At 42.3% G+C, this 18,027-nt stretch overlaps 2 protein-coding genes across 4 annotated transcripts in view; one reads left to right on the top strand and one right to left on the bottom strand.

Annotated features, from left to right (window-relative positions):
• The first annotated feature begins 1,341 nt into the window (after window positions 1-1,341).
• On the top strand, window positions 1,342-17,002 carry LOC111849285 (beta-galactosidase-1-like protein 2). Of its 3 annotated transcripts, XM_023822039.2 has the most exons (20): window positions 1,342-1,444; window positions 1,685-1,953; window positions 2,390-2,572; window positions 3,277-3,345; window positions 3,981-4,076; window positions 5,659-5,767; window positions 6,089-6,181; window positions 6,324-6,405; window positions 6,807-6,871; window positions 7,373-7,457; window positions 8,885-9,022; window positions 9,635-9,715; window positions 12,123-12,229; window positions 12,916-13,062; window positions 13,196-13,267; window positions 13,670-13,748; window positions 15,056-15,143; window positions 15,869-15,980; window positions 16,164-16,280; window positions 16,458-17,002. In XM_023822039.2, the coding sequence occupies exons 2-20, from the start codon at window positions 1,862-1,864 to the stop codon at window positions 16,542-16,544; spliced, it is 1,902 nt and encodes a 633-aa protein (XP_023677807.1). In that variant the 5' UTR covers window positions 1,342-1,444; window positions 1,685-1,861; the 3' UTR covers window positions 16,545-17,002. The 3 variants fall into 3 exon arrangements, with proteins under 3 accessions (XP_023677807.1, XP_023677815.1, XP_023677799.1); XM_023822047.2 differs by lacking the exon at window positions 1,685-1,953 and having other exon boundaries at window positions 1,348-1,444; XM_023822031.2 differs by having other exon boundaries at window positions 1,354-1,953.
• The window catches only part of LOC111849302 (galactosylgalactosylxylosylprotein 3-beta-glucuronosyltransferase 1), a 71,380-nt gene continuing 70,182 nt past the window's right edge, over window positions 16,830-18,027 (bottom strand). The window contains exon 9 of the transcript XR_011983373.1: window positions 16,830-17,880. The gene's annotated coding sequence lies outside the window, so the exon portion shown is untranslated. The remainder of the gene's footprint in view (window positions 17,881-18,027) is intronic.

The following is an 18,027-nucleotide window of genomic DNA, read 5'->3' as shown; positions in this document are numbered from 1 at the left end:
TACAAGTCTGACAACACATGAAAACACATTTACATGCATGTAAGAATTTTATTACCTTGTAAATATATAGGCTATAGAGTTTGCAAACCACCTCAACGCTTTTGATGTAGGCCTAGCTAATTTTAGGTTTTTTTTTTTTTTTTTTTTTTTTTTTTTTTATATTAAGTCTTTGCACACATTTACAAACTCTCATCAGGAGTTAACATTAGTGCAACAACATCATGAGAAAAAAAAATTGGAAGAATAGGGAAAAAGGAAAAATAAATACATAAATAAATAAAAATAAAACAATATAGAAATGTGAAGGCCATTCTTTGACATCTAACATTTCCCTTTCTGACAACACGTTAATATACATGCGGCTTACTTGGTACACCAAATGAAACACAATCATTTAAGGGATAGAAACTGGGTTACATTCTCACATATCAATACTGCAGCATTACATGACTCCTTCAGTAATTCTAGGGGTGAAAGAAAGGACTTCAGTTCAATCTTCAACCCACTTAGGGAAGGTCTTTTGTTTTGCCATTTACACTTATGGATGTGGTATTTGCCCATAATTATTACCACATTGTAAAGCATGGCAAGCTCCTTAGACAGAATATCATTATTGTATAAAACCTGTGTTATGGTCAGTGGGGTCATCCCATCTATTCCTACACTCATCCAGTTTACCAGATCCTGCCAGAATTTAGTTGTTACTGAACAGGAAAAAAACAAATGTAATTTTAGGTTTATAATGGAATAATATACATTGCCGTGGGATTTCTTGCGTGAGTGTCACGCCAGATGCGTGAGTTGGCAGCCCTGTTGCACTCATGGTAATACATGGTTTTAATCTGCTTGACCAGGTTTATAGATCAGGCAGGTCTGAATGATCGCCTTGCTACTGGTCTGATTAGTATTGATTGGTTTTGCAACCACTGGAAATAAAACTGGCCAAGAAAAACACAGCCTTTTATAAGTTTGTTTGTCGGGCTTAAGTACAACATGTTTCTTGTCAGACTCGTCATTTCAAGATTTTCAATCATTATGAAAAAAAATCACCATGGTTGTGCAAGGGCGAATTATAAAATTTGCAGTTCATGTCGTGCAGAATATACGTAGGTTATTACTCCTAAACAAATCAAAGCTATAGTTATAGGCCTGTAACCATGTTACAGTATCTGTTACACTTTCATGCACAAACTGTTTTTGTATTTTCTTTGGGGCGAATGTAACATTTTAAAATTCGACCGATCCCATAAAATGCCACAGTACAAATAGGCGCGCGCTGTAGCAGGTCCCCGTAAATAAGCCGGTAATAAAAGGGCGGCCGCATGTCGCTGGGCGGGGAGACCCGTCAATCTCCATGATCCTCCAGTTACTGCCGCGTATGGGCGGGAAGTGACACAGAAACAAACTTCGGGAAGAAGTTCGTAGATGGCTGTCGGTAGAAGTTGTGAGTATAAGGCATGGGTCATCGCGTACAGTAACCCATTGATAAACATCAAATCCCGTAGTTTCAGTTGCGTTTCTTTTATTCAAGGAATCGCACGCGTTAGATTAATACCGAATTGATGCGGGAAGCACTTATATAGAAATAAATGATACCCTCGGATTGAAAACGAGCGCAGCAGATGAGGATAGGAGCTCTTCTGGTTGCGATCGCTTTTAATTTATCTTTAATTTATGTTATCAGGCAGTGACACTTGACGCCTGGAATATCACCGTGGGCGGCGCGATCCGCACTTCAGGGTTCCGGCTCTTCCGGAAAATATTAACCTCCTACTGCGTGAATCATCACGCCAGATGCCCGAAAACATTATCCTGCACAGTCTTCTTTTCGTTTCCAAATCGCGACATAAGTGACAGCTCGATGAGTATTTTTAACTTGCATCATGTTTACAAGCGGCGCCGCGTCGTTTTCTTTCTGGGAATCCTGGGGATAATTATCTGGCACTTTTCTAGGTAAGTTCGAAGCCCACTGTCTGGCCAGGTCCCCGTGTATTAACTTTTGCTATTGTTCTGGTTCTGTATTTGCCTCATATTTATGCACATGGTGTCATCCGTTTAAGGATCTTAATGTTATTTTCTTTTCATTGTAGCTTGTGTTCGAGATTATATTCTGATGACATTTTTTGCTGATGTGCAGACATTTTGCACTTTTATAGGACTCTCCTAAAGTGCATTGATTAAATGGCTAAAATGTGTTGGAGTGATTGTATTGCTGCAAGGGTTGCTAGGTCGACATGCAACCGGTACGAAATACAGTGCCCTACTAATTTTCATTATAAATAACAGCACTTTCTCACAGATTGTTGTCACCATTGCAGTTGAATTCAAATGAGAAACATTCCCTCAGTAGCTAATTTTGGGGAGCACACCTGGTCCATCTTTTTCCCAGAGACTCCCAAAAGGAGACGCCACTGAGAAGAGTAGGGCTGACCGCCAACTCATCCCAGTTCACACTGGATGGAGAGCCATTCCGCATCCTCGGGGGATCCATGCACTACTTCCGGGTCCCCAGGGCCTACTGGAGTGACCGCTTGCTGAAGATGAAGGCCTGTGGGATCAATACTCTCACCACGTAAGTACATGACCTGCCCACTGGTCCACTCAAGAGTAATTTGCAATATTACCCACAAAATCTGGGTTTTATGTTTTATATGGGGTCTGCAGATACCATCCACAGACCCCATATATAACGTGTTTTTCATGTATATGCATATGGTAAAGTTGAATTGATAAATCACACGCAAGTAGACATTTCCAATATTAAATATAATAACAATAAAGCACATTGTACATTAATATGCAGTACTGTACAGTACTGTACTCTCCAGCTCTCTCAAATTAAAGGGATTCTAACCTTTTAGCCGAATTCTTAAGAGACAATATAGCAATGGAAAAATATCATGCGTCAAAGGATGACGGAGCAGTGAAAAACCACAGGCTGCTGTTACACATTTTACATTGAAATATATTGTATCATGTATCTGTACATAACATGTAATGAGAAAATTATTTGTTAAAAAACATCTTATCATAAATATGCTGGCATTGGCGGCGGTGAACCGTGGGTTACTGAAACCACAGATGCAGGGTTGCCACTCTACAGGGGTGTAAATGCTGGTCTCGGCTGAAAGCTGATTGGCCCCCTTCCCCTGTCACTTAGAGATTCAAAAAATATTATTGGCTATGGTAAGGTTGGCCCCTTTTGTATGATCCTATGCCCCTCACTTAAAAAAAAAAATCCTAGAATTGTCTCTGAAGTATTGAATTGCCTTCCAGGTATGTGGCCTGGAATCTGCATGAACCAGAAAGAGGTGTTTTCAACTTCAACTGGCAGTTGGAACTGGAGTGAGATTGACCTTGTGTTTTTTATCACTCATTTTATTGCTCTGAAACAGACAAATGCAGTCTCTTGTTTAATCACTGTTTATATATGCCAAGGTGCAGCATTAAAAAGTAAACTGACCTTCTCACAAAGGAATGTATCTTTCCTAGAAGAGATGTAATGATGTTGTGCAAAGTTAAAATCAAAACAAAGATTTAGAACTAATTAAATCTATCAGCAGTTTTTTTTTTCTGTAAATTGCCTGCTTTGGTTTGTCCAAAATCTCATTTAGAGGCGTGTTGAGTTCCAGGTCATTATGGCTGCTTTTCCTCCAGCTGGGCAGTAATGCACTCTTCCTTCTAGACCGTAGCATTTTGCCTGCAGCGAGATACAACCCATTTAATGAATTTCCTTAATACTAGCTGAAAAACTAGCTAATTATCTTGTCTTTTGATTATTTCGCCAAGCAAATAGGATCAATTTTTTAACGTCCCGTTTTGCAGTTTGCGTGTATTTGGGCACGTCGAGAACCTCATTAGCAAAGTGTCCAAATGAAGGAACACGGTCCCATTGTTATAGGAACCTTGAGACAGTTGCCGTGATTTGCCGTTGATGTCATAGCGCCATTGGTCTGACATCTTCTTTGTTGTTGTCTCAGGGCATACATCAGGGAAGCAGGCCGGGTGGGGCTCTGGGTGATTCTCCGTCCAGGACCCTACATCTGTTCAGAGTGGGAGCTCGGGGGCTTACCTAGGTGAGATTTCTCATCGCATGCCAACAGAGGTGGAGATTTCAGGTCCAGAGAGTACAAATCCAGACCAGGATTTTGTTTCAACCAACCAGTTGAGTGTACTGTGACTCTTTATACTCAACTGGTTGGTTGAAACAAAATCCTGGTCTGGATTTGTACTCTCCGGACCTGAAATCTCCACCTCTGCATGCCAATTTAGCTCCATTGTGGTGAACATTTCATCCCAGGATCTCACACTTCCATATAGCATTAAAGATTGGGTCATGACGGTATAGCTGAAGGTGACGGCGTGTAATGTTTAAAAAATGGCAGCATTATATTATAAACAAAATCATGAGCATAGTCACTGATAACTTATGAAGCCAAGCTTAAGTTAATCCACTAGTAATTTGAACCCTGCATGATGATCTTTGTCCAGTTTTGTTTTTAGATTTCACATTTCATTTTTGTTTTGTTCTCGTGCTTTACCAGTAATCTCCAGTTTTGGATTGCATTGCAGTTTAAGTTACAGGTACCTATCTAACAGTCAATGCAGCAAGACAATGAAGTGCTATATTTGTACTTGCATTGATTTCTGAACAGGGAGATGACAGCCGGGAGGTATTAGGTTTAGCGACTTGAACTTGCAGCCTTTCCTTTTTGTTGTACTTGTGAAACCAAAGTGACATTACACGCTTGTGATGGGGGTGTTTGCAGTCTGATGGGTAAAACGAAGGTTTTATTGGGGAGTTTTGTACGTTATAATTTTTTAGTGTTTTTTATTTATCAATGCATTTTAAATAAATTTAGTTTTATTTTGGAATTGTCCATTTTAGAATTGTTAATTAGGAATGTTATGTATGGGGGGGGCGGCCGTTACTGATGCGGGGTTCAGGACATGATTATTCCTGGTTTTATTTTTACTACTACTAAAATTTTCATAATCTTATTTCATTTAAATATTTATTTTATTATTTTTATTAATACTATGAATACCTCGAAGTTAACTGACGTGATGCCCAGTGCAGTCATTGCCACTCTGCGTTAACGCGGACTGAAAATGGACGGTTCTTTAATTCTTGCGTATGCAGAATCGCCCAGTTCCTGTCTATGCAAATGTCTGTTTTTTAAATAAAAAAAAATCAATTTAATTCATTTATTGAAATCAGATATTTGTTGCAGCCCTGCTGCTTGTGTTAAAAGAACTGTTAATATATAAAATACCGTAAAATATCTTTGAAATTGGTCTCTCTCAAAAAAACAGTGCAACATATGTATCCGCAGTGGCAGTGGTGCAAATTTTGTTTTTGTGGAGCATTTCGCCTGGTGTGTGTGTGTGTGTGTGTGTGTGTGTGTGTGTGTGTGTGTGTGTGTGTGTGTGTGTGTGTGTGTGTGTGTGTGTGTGTGTGTGTGTGTGTGTGTGTGTGTGTGTGGAGGGATGTGGAGACCCTTTAGCCTCTCAGAACAGCATGGATGTTTCCCTCTTTAACCCTCAGATATAACGGTAGTATTAACCCAGGCCTGAATCATAACCCAAGTGACTGGTTTCTTCCAATTTAACTCAGCTTTGAAACTGTTCCATTTCCCTGTTTCCCTGTCCTTCCAGTTGGCTTCTGCGTGACAGGAACATGAAGTTAAGAACCACCTATCCTGGCTTCACCAAGGCAGTCAACTCCTTCTTCGATGAGCTCATCCCGAGAGTCGTCCCATTACAGGTGGCGATAGTGTAAATGGCTACCCTATTTTACGGTCCTGTGAGCTCTCTGTGTAAAGCCATTGTTACGGAGGTTCTACAGCTAAAGAACATATTCGGCTCATTTGTATTAGTCCAGGTATGCAATCGTCAAAATTGCACAACTAAGGGAATTGGAATGTGTTTAGGCTGATGGGTTCACTGCAGCCATTGACTAAGCGTGAACAACAACGTATTCTGTGGTTCCTCAGTAATGAATTCCATGCTGTCTTGTTAACAAAAGACTTGTTCAAGCTTATGACTGTCCAGTTGTCAATTTTAACATTTATGGTCTTTGTTTTAGTACGTGAACGGAGGCCCCGTCATTGCATTTCAGGTGGAAAATGAATATGGATCCTATGCAAAAGATGGCCGATATATGTCCTTCGTTAAAGAGGTTTGTTACTGTTGTAGCAAGTTTCAGTACTGTTATGTACTGTTTTGTTAATGGTGCACATGATTTTGCTTTAACGTGAGGACATGCCAGCCCAATGGCACCTCCCTGATTTGGGGGACAGACATCTGCTGTCCACTGACAGGCGCTGGTCTCCAGGGGAGTCAGGGAGTTGCTGTTCACGTCGGACAACCGGAATGGTCTGGATCACGGATCTGTGAATGGAGGTATTGTGTAGGCTGGTGCCCCCATGCATGTGACTGCTGCTCCCTCCGCCATGCCGTCTCAGAGGGGGGGGGGCGGTGCACCTTGGCGCCTGAGCTGATCCGCTGCATGGTTTTCTGCACAGAAAGGTGCAGTAAAGAGCTTTGAAACAATGTAATGCTGTGAAAATGCGCTATTCTACTAATACTAATAAAATTGAATTGAATTGAATTTTCTGCCAGCTTCCTCTCCCTTCAAGACGTGTGATGGGTGTAATCGTGTATAATCAGATCAGTCGTACAGAGAAGCAGCCTTTGAGGAGGAGACCAGTTCCAACTGGTTGAGGAGACCACTATTGCCATCGTGTGGGTTCGTATTACAAGATCAAAGTGCTGTTCTGTTTTTTTCTTCTCTCCACCAAAAGCCCTGAAGACCTTAAACTTCCAGAAACTACGTCCTGAAGACATCCGACACCTAGATTCTTTACAGGTGAGCAGAGTAATCCTTTATTAACCAGTACTTGTGTTGCTTAATGTTTGCATTGTCTGCACCTCATTCAGCGGCATGGGGGTACAAACTAATCCAGTGCTTGATCGCACACCAGTGTCGCGTTAGGATTGGGTGTTTCCCAGAAATGAGCTACAGAAATTGGAATTGGTCAGAGGTCAGAATGAGGTCACGTGGGCAGAGAATGCCGAGCTAGTAGCCAGAAAGTGGCAAACCCCCCCCCCCCGTGACCCACATCTTATCATTTCAAACCCCCTCGTCAGCTGATGGGTGGTGACTTATTGCAGCTGCACATTTTCGTCCTGAAGCTGCAAAAAAATTGCCCGGAAAGAAGCTTGGGCATTTTCGCATTTCTGTGACTGTTGTAAGGACAACACCGCTGCTAGTGTCTCGCCCGGCAGGATGGTGTGCTCTGTCACCCCCCTTTCTCTCTCTCCCTCTTTGACATGCACGCTTTCACTTTCACTTTCTATTCATCTGCAGCCCCAGAAGCCCAAGTTGGTGATGGAATACTGGTCCGGGTGGTTTGACAACTGGGGTGGTCTCCACCATGTCTATGACGTAGATGGTGAGCCCAGGAAACCTGAGATGTTTACAGCCTTCGCTTCACCTGGCTACTAAACCTTGCTTGCTTGCTTTGATAATTATGCTCCTTGAGGCACTTGTCTGTTTATGCTACTGGTGTCTTTTTACAGAAAGGCAGTGCTTCTGTATGAGACTCATGCTCTGCCCCCATCTTTTTTTTTAATCTGGGATTTTCCCAGTGGCACTTTGCCTCAATTCAAGAGTCAAAGTAAATTATCATCAGCCACGCTAGGGGACGGCTCATCCTGCCAGAGCGTGTGCTGGCCATTACTGGGCCTTTGGAGCAAGAATTCCAACGGGATTCTCCTGGAGCAGCTAGACAAATGCTGCTCTAAGTGTCATTTGATTACTGAATTTTGCAGTGTAGTGCTGCAGCATCCATTTTGAAAACATTATTTTTTGCGCTTCAGCTCTCTCTGTTAAGTGGTTTAATCATTTCAAGTACAAATGAAGGGAATTGTGCCGACAATCTGTGCATAATGCAATCTGATAAACATCTGCAACCAATATTGCTGATGAGAATGTGAATTACTGAGATGAACTTAGCAGTAAATTAGGATCCTACTGCCATAATATGTCTGTATCAGTGTTTCCCATCCAGGTTCTCGGGGAGCCCCAGACAATCCATATTTTTGTTCCCTCATACTTCCATACCAGAAACTTGGAGGGAGCAAAAATATGGACTGCCTGGGAGGGAGCAAAAATATGGACTGTTTGGGAGTGAGCAAAAATATGGACTGCCTGGGAGGGAGCAAAAACATATACCATCTGGGGGTCTCCGAGGGCCGGGTTGAGAAACACCAACCTAAACTTATAATGTTCCATATTGTTGCCAATCTGATCTCCCAGAAGTATACTGGTTCTGGTTCTGTCTGCTTTTTGCATTTTATTCATTTACATTTTTGAGAAGGCAAGCTCAGGTAATTGGCGGTTAAGGGCCTTGCTAAGGGCCTCGGCAGTGAAATCACTCTGCCAGCCATGAGATTTGAACCTGCATCTTTCTGAACATTGGCACAGTATCCTAACCCGCCAGAGGTGGATATTTCAAGTGCAGAAAGTAAAAATCCTGGCCAAGATTTTGTTTCAACCAACCAGTTGAGTACTCTGTGACTGTGACTCTTTATACCCAGCTGGTTGGTTGAAACAAAATCTTGGCCTGGATTTTTACTTCCTGGGCTTGAAATATCCACCTCAGTAACCTGCTGAGCCGCACACTAACATCAGTGGCTGACAACCATTTCACGTTGTGTACTTTTACTTTAAGATTTCCCACATTAATAAAAGGGGAGGGGGACCAGGACATAGTCAATTGATGAAAGTCATGACTCCTAACCTGGGTGACCCCCCCCCCCCCCCCCACCGCAAGGATGTGTGGGTGTGGCTGTCTTACGTTCCTCTTCTTTACGGCAGAGATGATGCGGGTCGTCATGGAGATTCTGAACCAAGGATTGTCCATCAACCTGTACATGTTTCACGGTGGCACTAACTTTGGCTTCATGAGCGGGGCACTGGGCAACCACCCGTACAAGCCGCTGGTCACTAGCTATGGTAATGCCGGTTCCGTCATCTTTCTTTAATCTGGAATTTTCCTGTAACAGATGCAAGCCCTGATTCAAAATGGATGGGGTGGCTTGGTTGAGTGTATGCTTAGTTTTATTGAATGGCCACTAGGTCGTGCTGTTACACCTTTTCTGAACTACGCCTTGCAGAAAGCTCCCATATAATGAGAGCGGAGATGAAGAGTGCTGTGGATGTGCACGTTTTGTGAAGTTAATCAGAGTACTACTCATAACTGCTATTTATTCCAAGCATGAAGTGTTACTCTGACAGTTGTTTTTCTCTCTGTTTTTTTTTATTTTTATTATTCCCTTTGGTAATTGCATGGAGGTGGCATTGGCTGTAAATTGTCGGAGAACATAAACAGGAATCTTTTCTGTGATTGTTTTGTGTGGGTGCTACACGGCACTTTTAAGCCATTGTGAATTCACCATGGCAACTCCTCCTTCGCGAGCCGAACGGCCCCGGACAGGGTGCGAGATCAAATTAGGTCCGTTTTCAGCCGGGGTGCAAAAGTGCTGAGCCAGCAGCACCGCCGGGACCGAGGGAGGAGGCCCTGCGCATCGGCCCTAATTGCTGCCCTGAAAGATGCTTTCCTTGCAGATTACGACGCGCCTCTTTCTGAAGCCGGGCATTACACTGCAAAGTACCACCGTCTGAGGACGCTGTTCGGAGGATTCCACAGTAAGCTCCACCGTACTTGTTCATTACTTTTTTGACAGCTGTTGGTGCTGTTTGGCCTGAATTGCGCTGTGAACGTGAGGCTAGTTTCAGTTTTTGTCTTGATATGCACGCTGCTTCCTCTTAATGCTTATTAAGATTAAGGGTGTGTGAATATCACACCTGAATGCATGAAAGGGGGCATTTAAAAAAAATACCTTAATCATCACACCACAAGGCATCTTAGTGTTACATTAATGGAAAACTAGACTTCGGTTTTCATTACCATGTGCACAGGCTATTATTTAATTATGATATGCCTGTTATGGTGCGTAATAAGCCTATAGTCAATTATCTAAAATGCCACCAGGGGTGGGGATCTTAGATAAAATTTGGCAATGAAAAATGGCATATGGGTCATATTCTAGTAGAGAAAAAATATCTTTTGTTTATGGAGAATGTCTGGAGCAATTCTGCTTATGAATTCAGCTGTTTTACTCTCTAATCTTTATTAGCATTTCTTTATTGGTCATAGGCTAACAACATGTTAATAGCAGTGAAGCAGGTCACATTTTATTTGTAGATCGTGAACAAGATATATAAGTAATAGATGTTTTATGGTATCATTTAATAAAATTGTCCATGTAGGAGTCATGAAGTAATGAGTTTGTAAGAGGTAATAATCAATTATGCGTTTTATAAAACATATACATTTTTTTAGAAGGAAATACCACTATGTATTGTTAATATCTTAGTCCTAAACTACATTTTTTAATTAGTGTAAAAAGACCTTTAAATGCACTTGCATTTTCTTACGTCAAGTCTTTAGGTTCATGCTTAGTGGCCGGTAGCAGTGGTGGTGATGGGTTAACACAGGACATGGGATCCATGCCCTATAGCATCAGCTCGCGGTCTGGATGGACAGGGGTACTTAAGGGTTCTGTGTCTCTCCCCAGACTATGGGTCTGTATAGATCTGAAGGCGTCCTCACGCTGCCCGAGCCAGAGCTGGCAGCCTCCCGGCACGGCTAAATCGTTAGCAGTCGCACGACGCTCCGTTGGCTTGACGTTCTGCCAGTCGGACGCCTTTTAAACCATCCCTGGCTAGGTTGTGTGGTAACCCACATATGAATGACTCAGTAGGCATCTTCAGACTGAAGCATCGGGACATTTTGGCACCGTGGAGATGTGAGCAGTCGCTAAAAAAGCCTGCGGCCATGACGCATCGCTCCGTCCATCAGACGCTGCGGCCTCCTCCGCTCGGGCCTGTGACATCGTGAGCGAGTCGTGCTAACACGCTAATAGCTATTAGCGCAGGGACATCTCAGACTCTTAAGTCTGCTTAGTGACATTTAAATAAATAAATTAAATAAATCAATCATCGTTTTTAATACTTTTAATATTTTTCACATCTGGGACAGTGTCTTGCAGCCTAATGCTGGGATTCTGTCAATTATTTAGTTAATTCGTCAATTATTTAGTTATGACTATATAGCTATTGATCCTGCTGTTGCTACTAAGCCATTCTCCATTCATTTAAAGTTTGACTCGGATATTTTAACAGCTTATTATGGCTGTGGTGGCCTGTCAATGTGTCTTAAATGTGTCTTTCTGTGTAATATGGCTAAATCCACTTCCGGGGATTGCTCCATTACGTTACTGCAGACTGGGATCGTTAGCCGTGCACACTTCTGCTTATTAGTTTAACTAATTTGCATCAATTTAACTTGGATCCTTTGGTCCTGAAGACAAGCTCCAGTCAGGCATTTTTATCGGGCCTCTTAATTTAGCTGTGATTATCGGTTTGGTATTTAGTCCCTGTGCCCTATAGGCATATGAGAATCGGACAGGAAGTGTTCAACGCTTTGGCCTTTATTCCTCCTAGCCTGCTCTGCTATCGATTATAAGGCTTTTAATGTCAAGCCTTACAGAAATAATTTCTGGGGTTTTCTTGGTTCGTTTTTACATATTTTTTTTCCCATCTTATTTCAGATATTACCCATCAGAGGTGATTCTATATTTAAGACGGGGGCATAAGAGAAGCCATAGAGAGGTAGACATTATCATTAGCCAGTGATATGTTTTGTATCAGTGAGTAACAGGGTAGCGGCCAATCAGCTTTCAGCTGCATCGACTGCCCCTGTATACAGCCCTGTTACCCATGTGTGGTTAATCCCTCTTTCCATTCCATTCCTTTTTTTTTTTACCTTTTTAATTTAGTAAAATGTCATTGTCTTGGCCTAAGCACTGAATTAACAGCGACATCTGTTTCAACAGTGCTGATTTGATAACCTTGCCAGCCATATTGGCTGTTTATCTTTTTTGTTTGTTTGTACTGGAAATACTGGGAGATTTGCCATAATTCCCAGTTTGTGTGGCCCATTTCTGTCACTCTGGTTTCCTTTTCCCTGCATTTTATCATGCATTTTTAGATGGCAATTTACCCATGATGCCCGCCGTTCAGTGGAAGAAGGTGTACAGGCCGGTTTCTACCCATAAGTATCTGCTGCTTTGGGACGTCTTGGAGGTTCTGGAGAAGGTGGGTGATAAACTGTCTGCCAGGTAATAACAATCTGACGCCTATCAAACTATGATTATCTGTCCAGACCATTTAGTTTAATGAATTAGCATAATTATGACCACTCTAAATGTAATGTTCTCATTTGTGTGTCCATAGATTTGTTCTAGTGGAAGTAATGACCAGTCGGAGTATTTGAACATTTTAATATATATATACGATGATGTCAAAAGTGAAAAAGTGCTTTGAAAAGAAATGTATAAAGTTTTATACAGCAGTTTAAGCATTAAATATGGCAAAAGGACGTGGCGCGCGTGTGACGTACGCCGTAAGGGTGGAGATGGGGGGGCACCGTGTGGTAACTCCACCTGCCCTCATTAAGCCCCTAAGTACCATCCAGGCCCTCAGGATGCTCTTAAGAGTGAGGGGTTTGTTTCTCTCAGACACAACCCCCTCCCCCCCCCCCAGCCGAGAATCAAGCACTCTGCGTTTACCTGCTTGTTATTTTGTTATTTTTGATATATACGGTACCCTGCACTCCTCCATCCTGCGCTTGTCTTATCTCACCACAATGCTTATAAGACTAAGGAATATCTATAGATTCTGTACAGGACTGTAAGAGTGAACAATGTTAGACTTGGGCCCATTGTAGTCGAGGCCATCAGGGGAAAATCGCCACTGAGTCACTGCTCCGTTGCCACCTTAAGCCTCATGAGTCAGAAAGACCCGTCAATATGGAGAACCTGCCGGTGAACAACGGCAACGGACAGTCCTACGGCTACACGCTGTACGAGACCAACATCACCGGCGGAGGAATGCTAAACTCCAGGAACCACGTGCGGGACAGAGCCCTGGTGAGTTTGATCGGTGCTTGGAGCAGAGATGGCCAAGTGGTGTGATGAGAATGGAAGATTTTTAAATTGAACACCCACTGAATGTAACACATTGTCCCTGAATATACAATAATGATGTCTGTCTCCATTGTAGGTGTTCTTGGACAGGCAGTTCATTGGCGTCCTTGACTACAACACAATAGAAATAATAGTTCCTAACAGGAAGGTATATCTATCTGTCTATCTATATGTCTATATATCTATATTTCTATCCATTTACATGTCCGTCTGTCTGTCTGTTCATTCTGTCTTACATCATTACACCTATGATGTTCACATGCCACAAACCTATTGTAGACCTTTGCAGATAAATGTGCTTCTCCACACAATGTAAACATGAAGCTCTTGACAAACTCAAACCTCCCGATGGGGAACTTCAGGACCAAAGCCTTTACGCTGCAATTCCAAGAACACAAGTCTGTGAAAGTTATCGACAATGTCATCGATTCCGAGTTCCTGAGTCTCCCGTGGCCTTTACGCGTGTGATGGTACCTAACCTTAAATCCAGGGTGTTACATCACACGTCCAATTCCTAAAACGTGAATAAATGTTATTTTTTCAATTGTAGGGCAGACGGAATTTAAGTTTACTTGTGGAAAACTGTGGGCGAGTGAACTATGGGAAAGACCTTGATGACCAGCGTAAAGGTATGGTTAAAGAAATAAACTCAAAATACATTCTGATAAGATGTTCCAACACATACTTCATAAATGAGAAATAAAAAAAGTTACTGATACAGTTTAGCTTATTTTGCTTTGCTGGCTAAACGATAATAATTCCACTCTATTGGGGGCGGTATGGTGGTGGGGCGGTATGGTGGCGGGGCGGGTAGCGTTGTCGCCTCATACCTCTGGAACCCGTGTTTAGGTCTCTGCCAGGGTTCCATGTGTGGAGTTTGCATGTTCTCCCCATGTCGTCATGGGGTTTCTTCTGGGAACTCTGGTTTCCCCTCACAGTCCGAAAACATCCTGAGGTTAATTGGAGCTACCAAACTGCCCATTGGTGAGCATGTGGGGGACTGGTGTGTGAGTGACTGGTGTGTGAGTGACTGGTGTGTGAGTGACTGGTGTGTGAGTGACTGGTGTGTGAGTGACTGGTGTGTGAGTGTGCCCTGTGATGGGCTGGCCCCCCATCCTGGGTTGTTCCCTGCCTTTTGCCCATAGGCTCCAGGATAGACTCTGGACCTCCCACAACCTTGAACAGGATAAGTGGTTTCAGAAAATGAATGGATGGATGGACACTCTATTGATCCCTTGTGAGGAAAATCACTTTTTACCTACATCATCATGCTCTCCTTGACACGCAGACACATATGTAGGTGAGATCAGGCTTGGCAGCGGAGGGCAGCCACCCGCAGCGGTACCCATGGAGCTGGGGGTTAAGGGCCTCGCTCAAGGGCCTGCGGACGTGACTGTTTTGCCAAGGCTGGGCTCAAACTGGTGACCTTCTGATCACAGGCACAAAGGCTGAGCCACAAGCTGCCCCCGACCCCCCATTAGTTCAAATGATGAAATACTGCAAAAACTTAGAAAATATTGTGAGGTTGTCGTGTGAAGATCATCAGGGAGTTATATTCTTATAGCGGAAGAACCTAGAGCGTTTTTCGCTAAGACCAGGACATTATTAAGCATAAATCTTGTATTTTGAGCTTCTCGTATGGGTTTTGGAGACGGTCCCAGATCGCATGATGTTCGAATATGATAAGGATTTCATTTAACAGGGCAAACAATGGTGCATGAAAAGTATTCCTCATAACCAATTAAGAAAGATTATGTAGTCAGATTCCCATCTCGCGTTCCTCAGCTTCATAATTATCTGTCCATATCCCTACTCTGTATCTAATGAATTTATCACTATCGCTATACGTTTTTATCTGTTCTTCTAACGTAACGATATAATGGCGTAATACTCAGCATTGTGTTTCATTAAGTCCTGAAGTGTGATAACTTTTTAGGTTTGGTTGGTGATATTCTACTGAACAAGGAGCCTCTGACAGGCTTCAGAATGTACAGTCTGGACATGAAGCCGGACTTTATTCGAAGGTGTGTGTCTTTTATTTTCAGGATTTCTACCAGTTATGATTAGGTTCTGCTTTAGATAAGGGCGGCATTTTTATTACAGGGCTGTATTGTTCAGTTAAATGGATTTTTTTAAAAAACACTGTGCCTGTCAGCACATGCCACCATCGATTAACATGCCCCTTCTTTTTTTGGGCATTTATAGGCCCTCGAGAGACCCATAAGGTCTGATTTAACCGTCCGCCTACCATTGGCAGTTACAGCGTAATCGCTCCGCCGCTTACTCGACGTTGTCATCTTTCTGCAGTGAGGTGTCTACGGCCAGAGAGCCCTTATGACAGAATCATTATTAGGTGTTAGTAATTTGAGGTTTTTAATTCTATTCTAATTCTAAATGAATCCTATTCTCCGAAATGACTGTGAGAATACCTCAACTGCTGAGTTATTAGCCGCTTAATAACAAGGGGTATTAAATCTAGTTTGTATAAAATTTCTCTAGTTTTTAATCAGGGTGCTTTTGTAATTTTGGGTACATTTATAAACTGAGCACATTTATGATTTGGTATGTTTTATATACATTTCTCTCATTTTCTGTAGTGTCAATTAAAGAAGCAGAGTTACTTATTTATTGAGCAGGCCTGCCGTTGCTTTTAAATAGAGCGGTAGCAGGTGTATCGAGAAGAGAAGGGCGGATTCAGGCCACGGTCCTTTCAGTGCTAATCTGCGGCTGGTTTCTCTCCGTGCGTCAGACTGAGCTCCAGGTCCTGGAAGCCCATCCAGAAAGCTCCCTCCTTCCCAGCATTCTTCCTGAGCAAGCTGTACATTAGTGGGTACCCAGCAGACAGCTTCATACAGTTTCCGGTGAGACCAACACACACGTCTCTCCCACACCCCTCTGCATCACTAAGACCAGCTTGTTGCTGGTTGCAATCTTGGCCAGTGCTGGTGGATGCGACATGATTGGCAAAAGTCATTCAAAATGCACAAGGAAAAATAGTTACTGGGAAATATTTCATGGAGGTTTTATGCTAATTGAATCTACAGGGCTGGAAGAAAGGCGTTGCATTCGTGAATGGGCAGAATCTTGGACGGTACTGGTCCATTGGGCCTCAGCAAACTCTTTACCTTCCAGGACCCTGGCTCAAGACTGGAATGAATCAGGTATGTCTGGCCTACGTAACAATCACACATTTTAAAAATAAATGCATCAAACACTCACAATGTCTTTATAAGCACTCTGCTTACCATATACTGTCAGCATTCTCAAGATGCTATTCTGCTTTATTTAATCTGACCGGCGCTGCATGTTTTTTACTCTTTGTTTATTTTTTGTTTCAGTTCATTTTGTTTGAGGAACAGGAGTCCGACTTCAAAATGCAGTTCACCAACAATCATGACCTGGGAATGACTGTCGACGTTAATTAAAACATCTTTAGCCAATCTGTCCAGCTGCTGCACATATAGATATCTGTCCGTGAGGGTCACTCCACCGTGTTCCTGGCGCACTCTTTGGAGTGTTTTGAGTGTGAAACCCTCACACTGAATTATAGGCACTGTGTGCTTGTATTTTTCTTGCAAGGTCAGAATTCCAGTTGAAAAATTGAAAAACTTATTTTGTAGTCTGAAATATTTTTTTTAATTAATTTTTAAAGCACACGTCTGGATGTAATTTTATTGCGTGTTGACAGGCAGCCAAACCTGGTTTTGGTCTTTTTACCCATAATTTATGGTATTTCTATATAGAACTGAAGACAAAACAGTGTTGTGCATTGAACATACGCAGATAATTTAATCATGTGTCACAACAATTACACTTGAATTAAAAATTAGCTCCTTTTTGAAACGTTGGTCTTTTAAAATACAATAAATACCTTTTCTCGTGACATTTCAGTCCTGGTGCATCTTCCAGTGATCCATAAATCCTTTGCAACAAAAGCTTTTCTCTGGAAATGTTAAACAGCTGCAGCCGGTAACATAATGAGTGCAATCAGGTCAGCCATTGATTTACAGCAGCGTCTTTAAGCAAAAACTATGTTTTTTCCATGTCATTGTCAGGTGATAATGGCAAATGGGAATGTTTTCTGAGAAAAAAGGCAAAAAAGCCTCATTTATCCTAAATATCAATACATGACCTAGTCTAGTGCGGTTAATATATTTTTGCATTCTTCTACAGAACTCTAACTGTGCCGGACTTGTAATATGATACCGTATCCTTTGATTGAAGAAGGACCTTCTTCTATAAATGTGATTCTGTGCTAGAATTTGGGGTAAATATTTCAGCTGCAATAACATTTGACACGCAGCTCATGCAGCCCAAATGCTGGGGGGGGGATTCTAAAGTTAATTTAAAATAGTCTATTATACCATAGCATGTGAAGAATGAATCCCAAAAATGTTTATTTTATGGAGGCTCATTCAAATGTTGAGCAAAAAATTAATGATTGCTTCAGCTACTGTAAATAGACATCCGGTTTTTTTTTTTAGCACTTTGCTTGAAGAATTTTCCAATTTCAAAGAAGAGGTGTAGAATAGAGCTGGAGTGTTATATCTCTGAAGTGCCGTCATCAGGGTTGGAGACCAGGTGTGTCGGCTCTCCCAGGCTGTGCTGCAGAGCTGCCCCCTGGTCAAGCTCCCCTCTTGTCCCCAGACAGCTGCCATGGGCCCCGGCAGCCCACACCGGGCTTTCAACAAGACAGACGGCAAGGCCCCGACACATGGGGGTGGAAGGTGTCGGGCATTTTCTACAAAGCTCTTCTTGTCTCTTCGGAGAAAAGCAGACATTTTGAAACCCCAACTTGCCGAACACTGACAGCTGCCTTTGTATCTTCTGTAATACTTTACTTAAAGCAGTTATGTATAATGCATTATAGATACATTTATAATGCACTGCAATGCATTTATAAAGTGT

Source organism: Paramormyrops kingsleyae, chromosome 17 (genome assembly GCF_048594095.1).
Source record: "Paramormyrops kingsleyae isolate MSU_618 chromosome 17, PKINGS_0.4, whole genome shotgun sequence".
Classification (NCBI taxonomy): domain Eukaryota; kingdom Metazoa; phylum Chordata; class Actinopteri; order Osteoglossiformes; family Mormyridae; genus Paramormyrops; species Paramormyrops kingsleyae.
This window is presented reverse-complemented; position numbering and strand designations above follow the sequence as displayed.

Excerpts from the sequence above, each read along its gene's own strand:
- LOC111849285 (XM_023822039.2), top strand. The coding sequence starts at position 1,862 with ATGAGTATTTTTAACTTGCATCATGTTTACAAGCGGCGCCGCGTCGTT. Across the intron at positions 1,954-2,389 it reads ATTATCTGGCACTTTTCTAG|AGACTCCCAAAAGGAGACGC; the intron begins GTAAGTTCGAAG and ends TCTTTTTCCCAG. Across the intron at positions 13,749-15,055 it reads CCTTGATGACCAGCGTAAAG|GTTTGGTTGGTGATATTCTA; the intron begins GTATGGTTAAAG and ends ATAACTTTTTAG.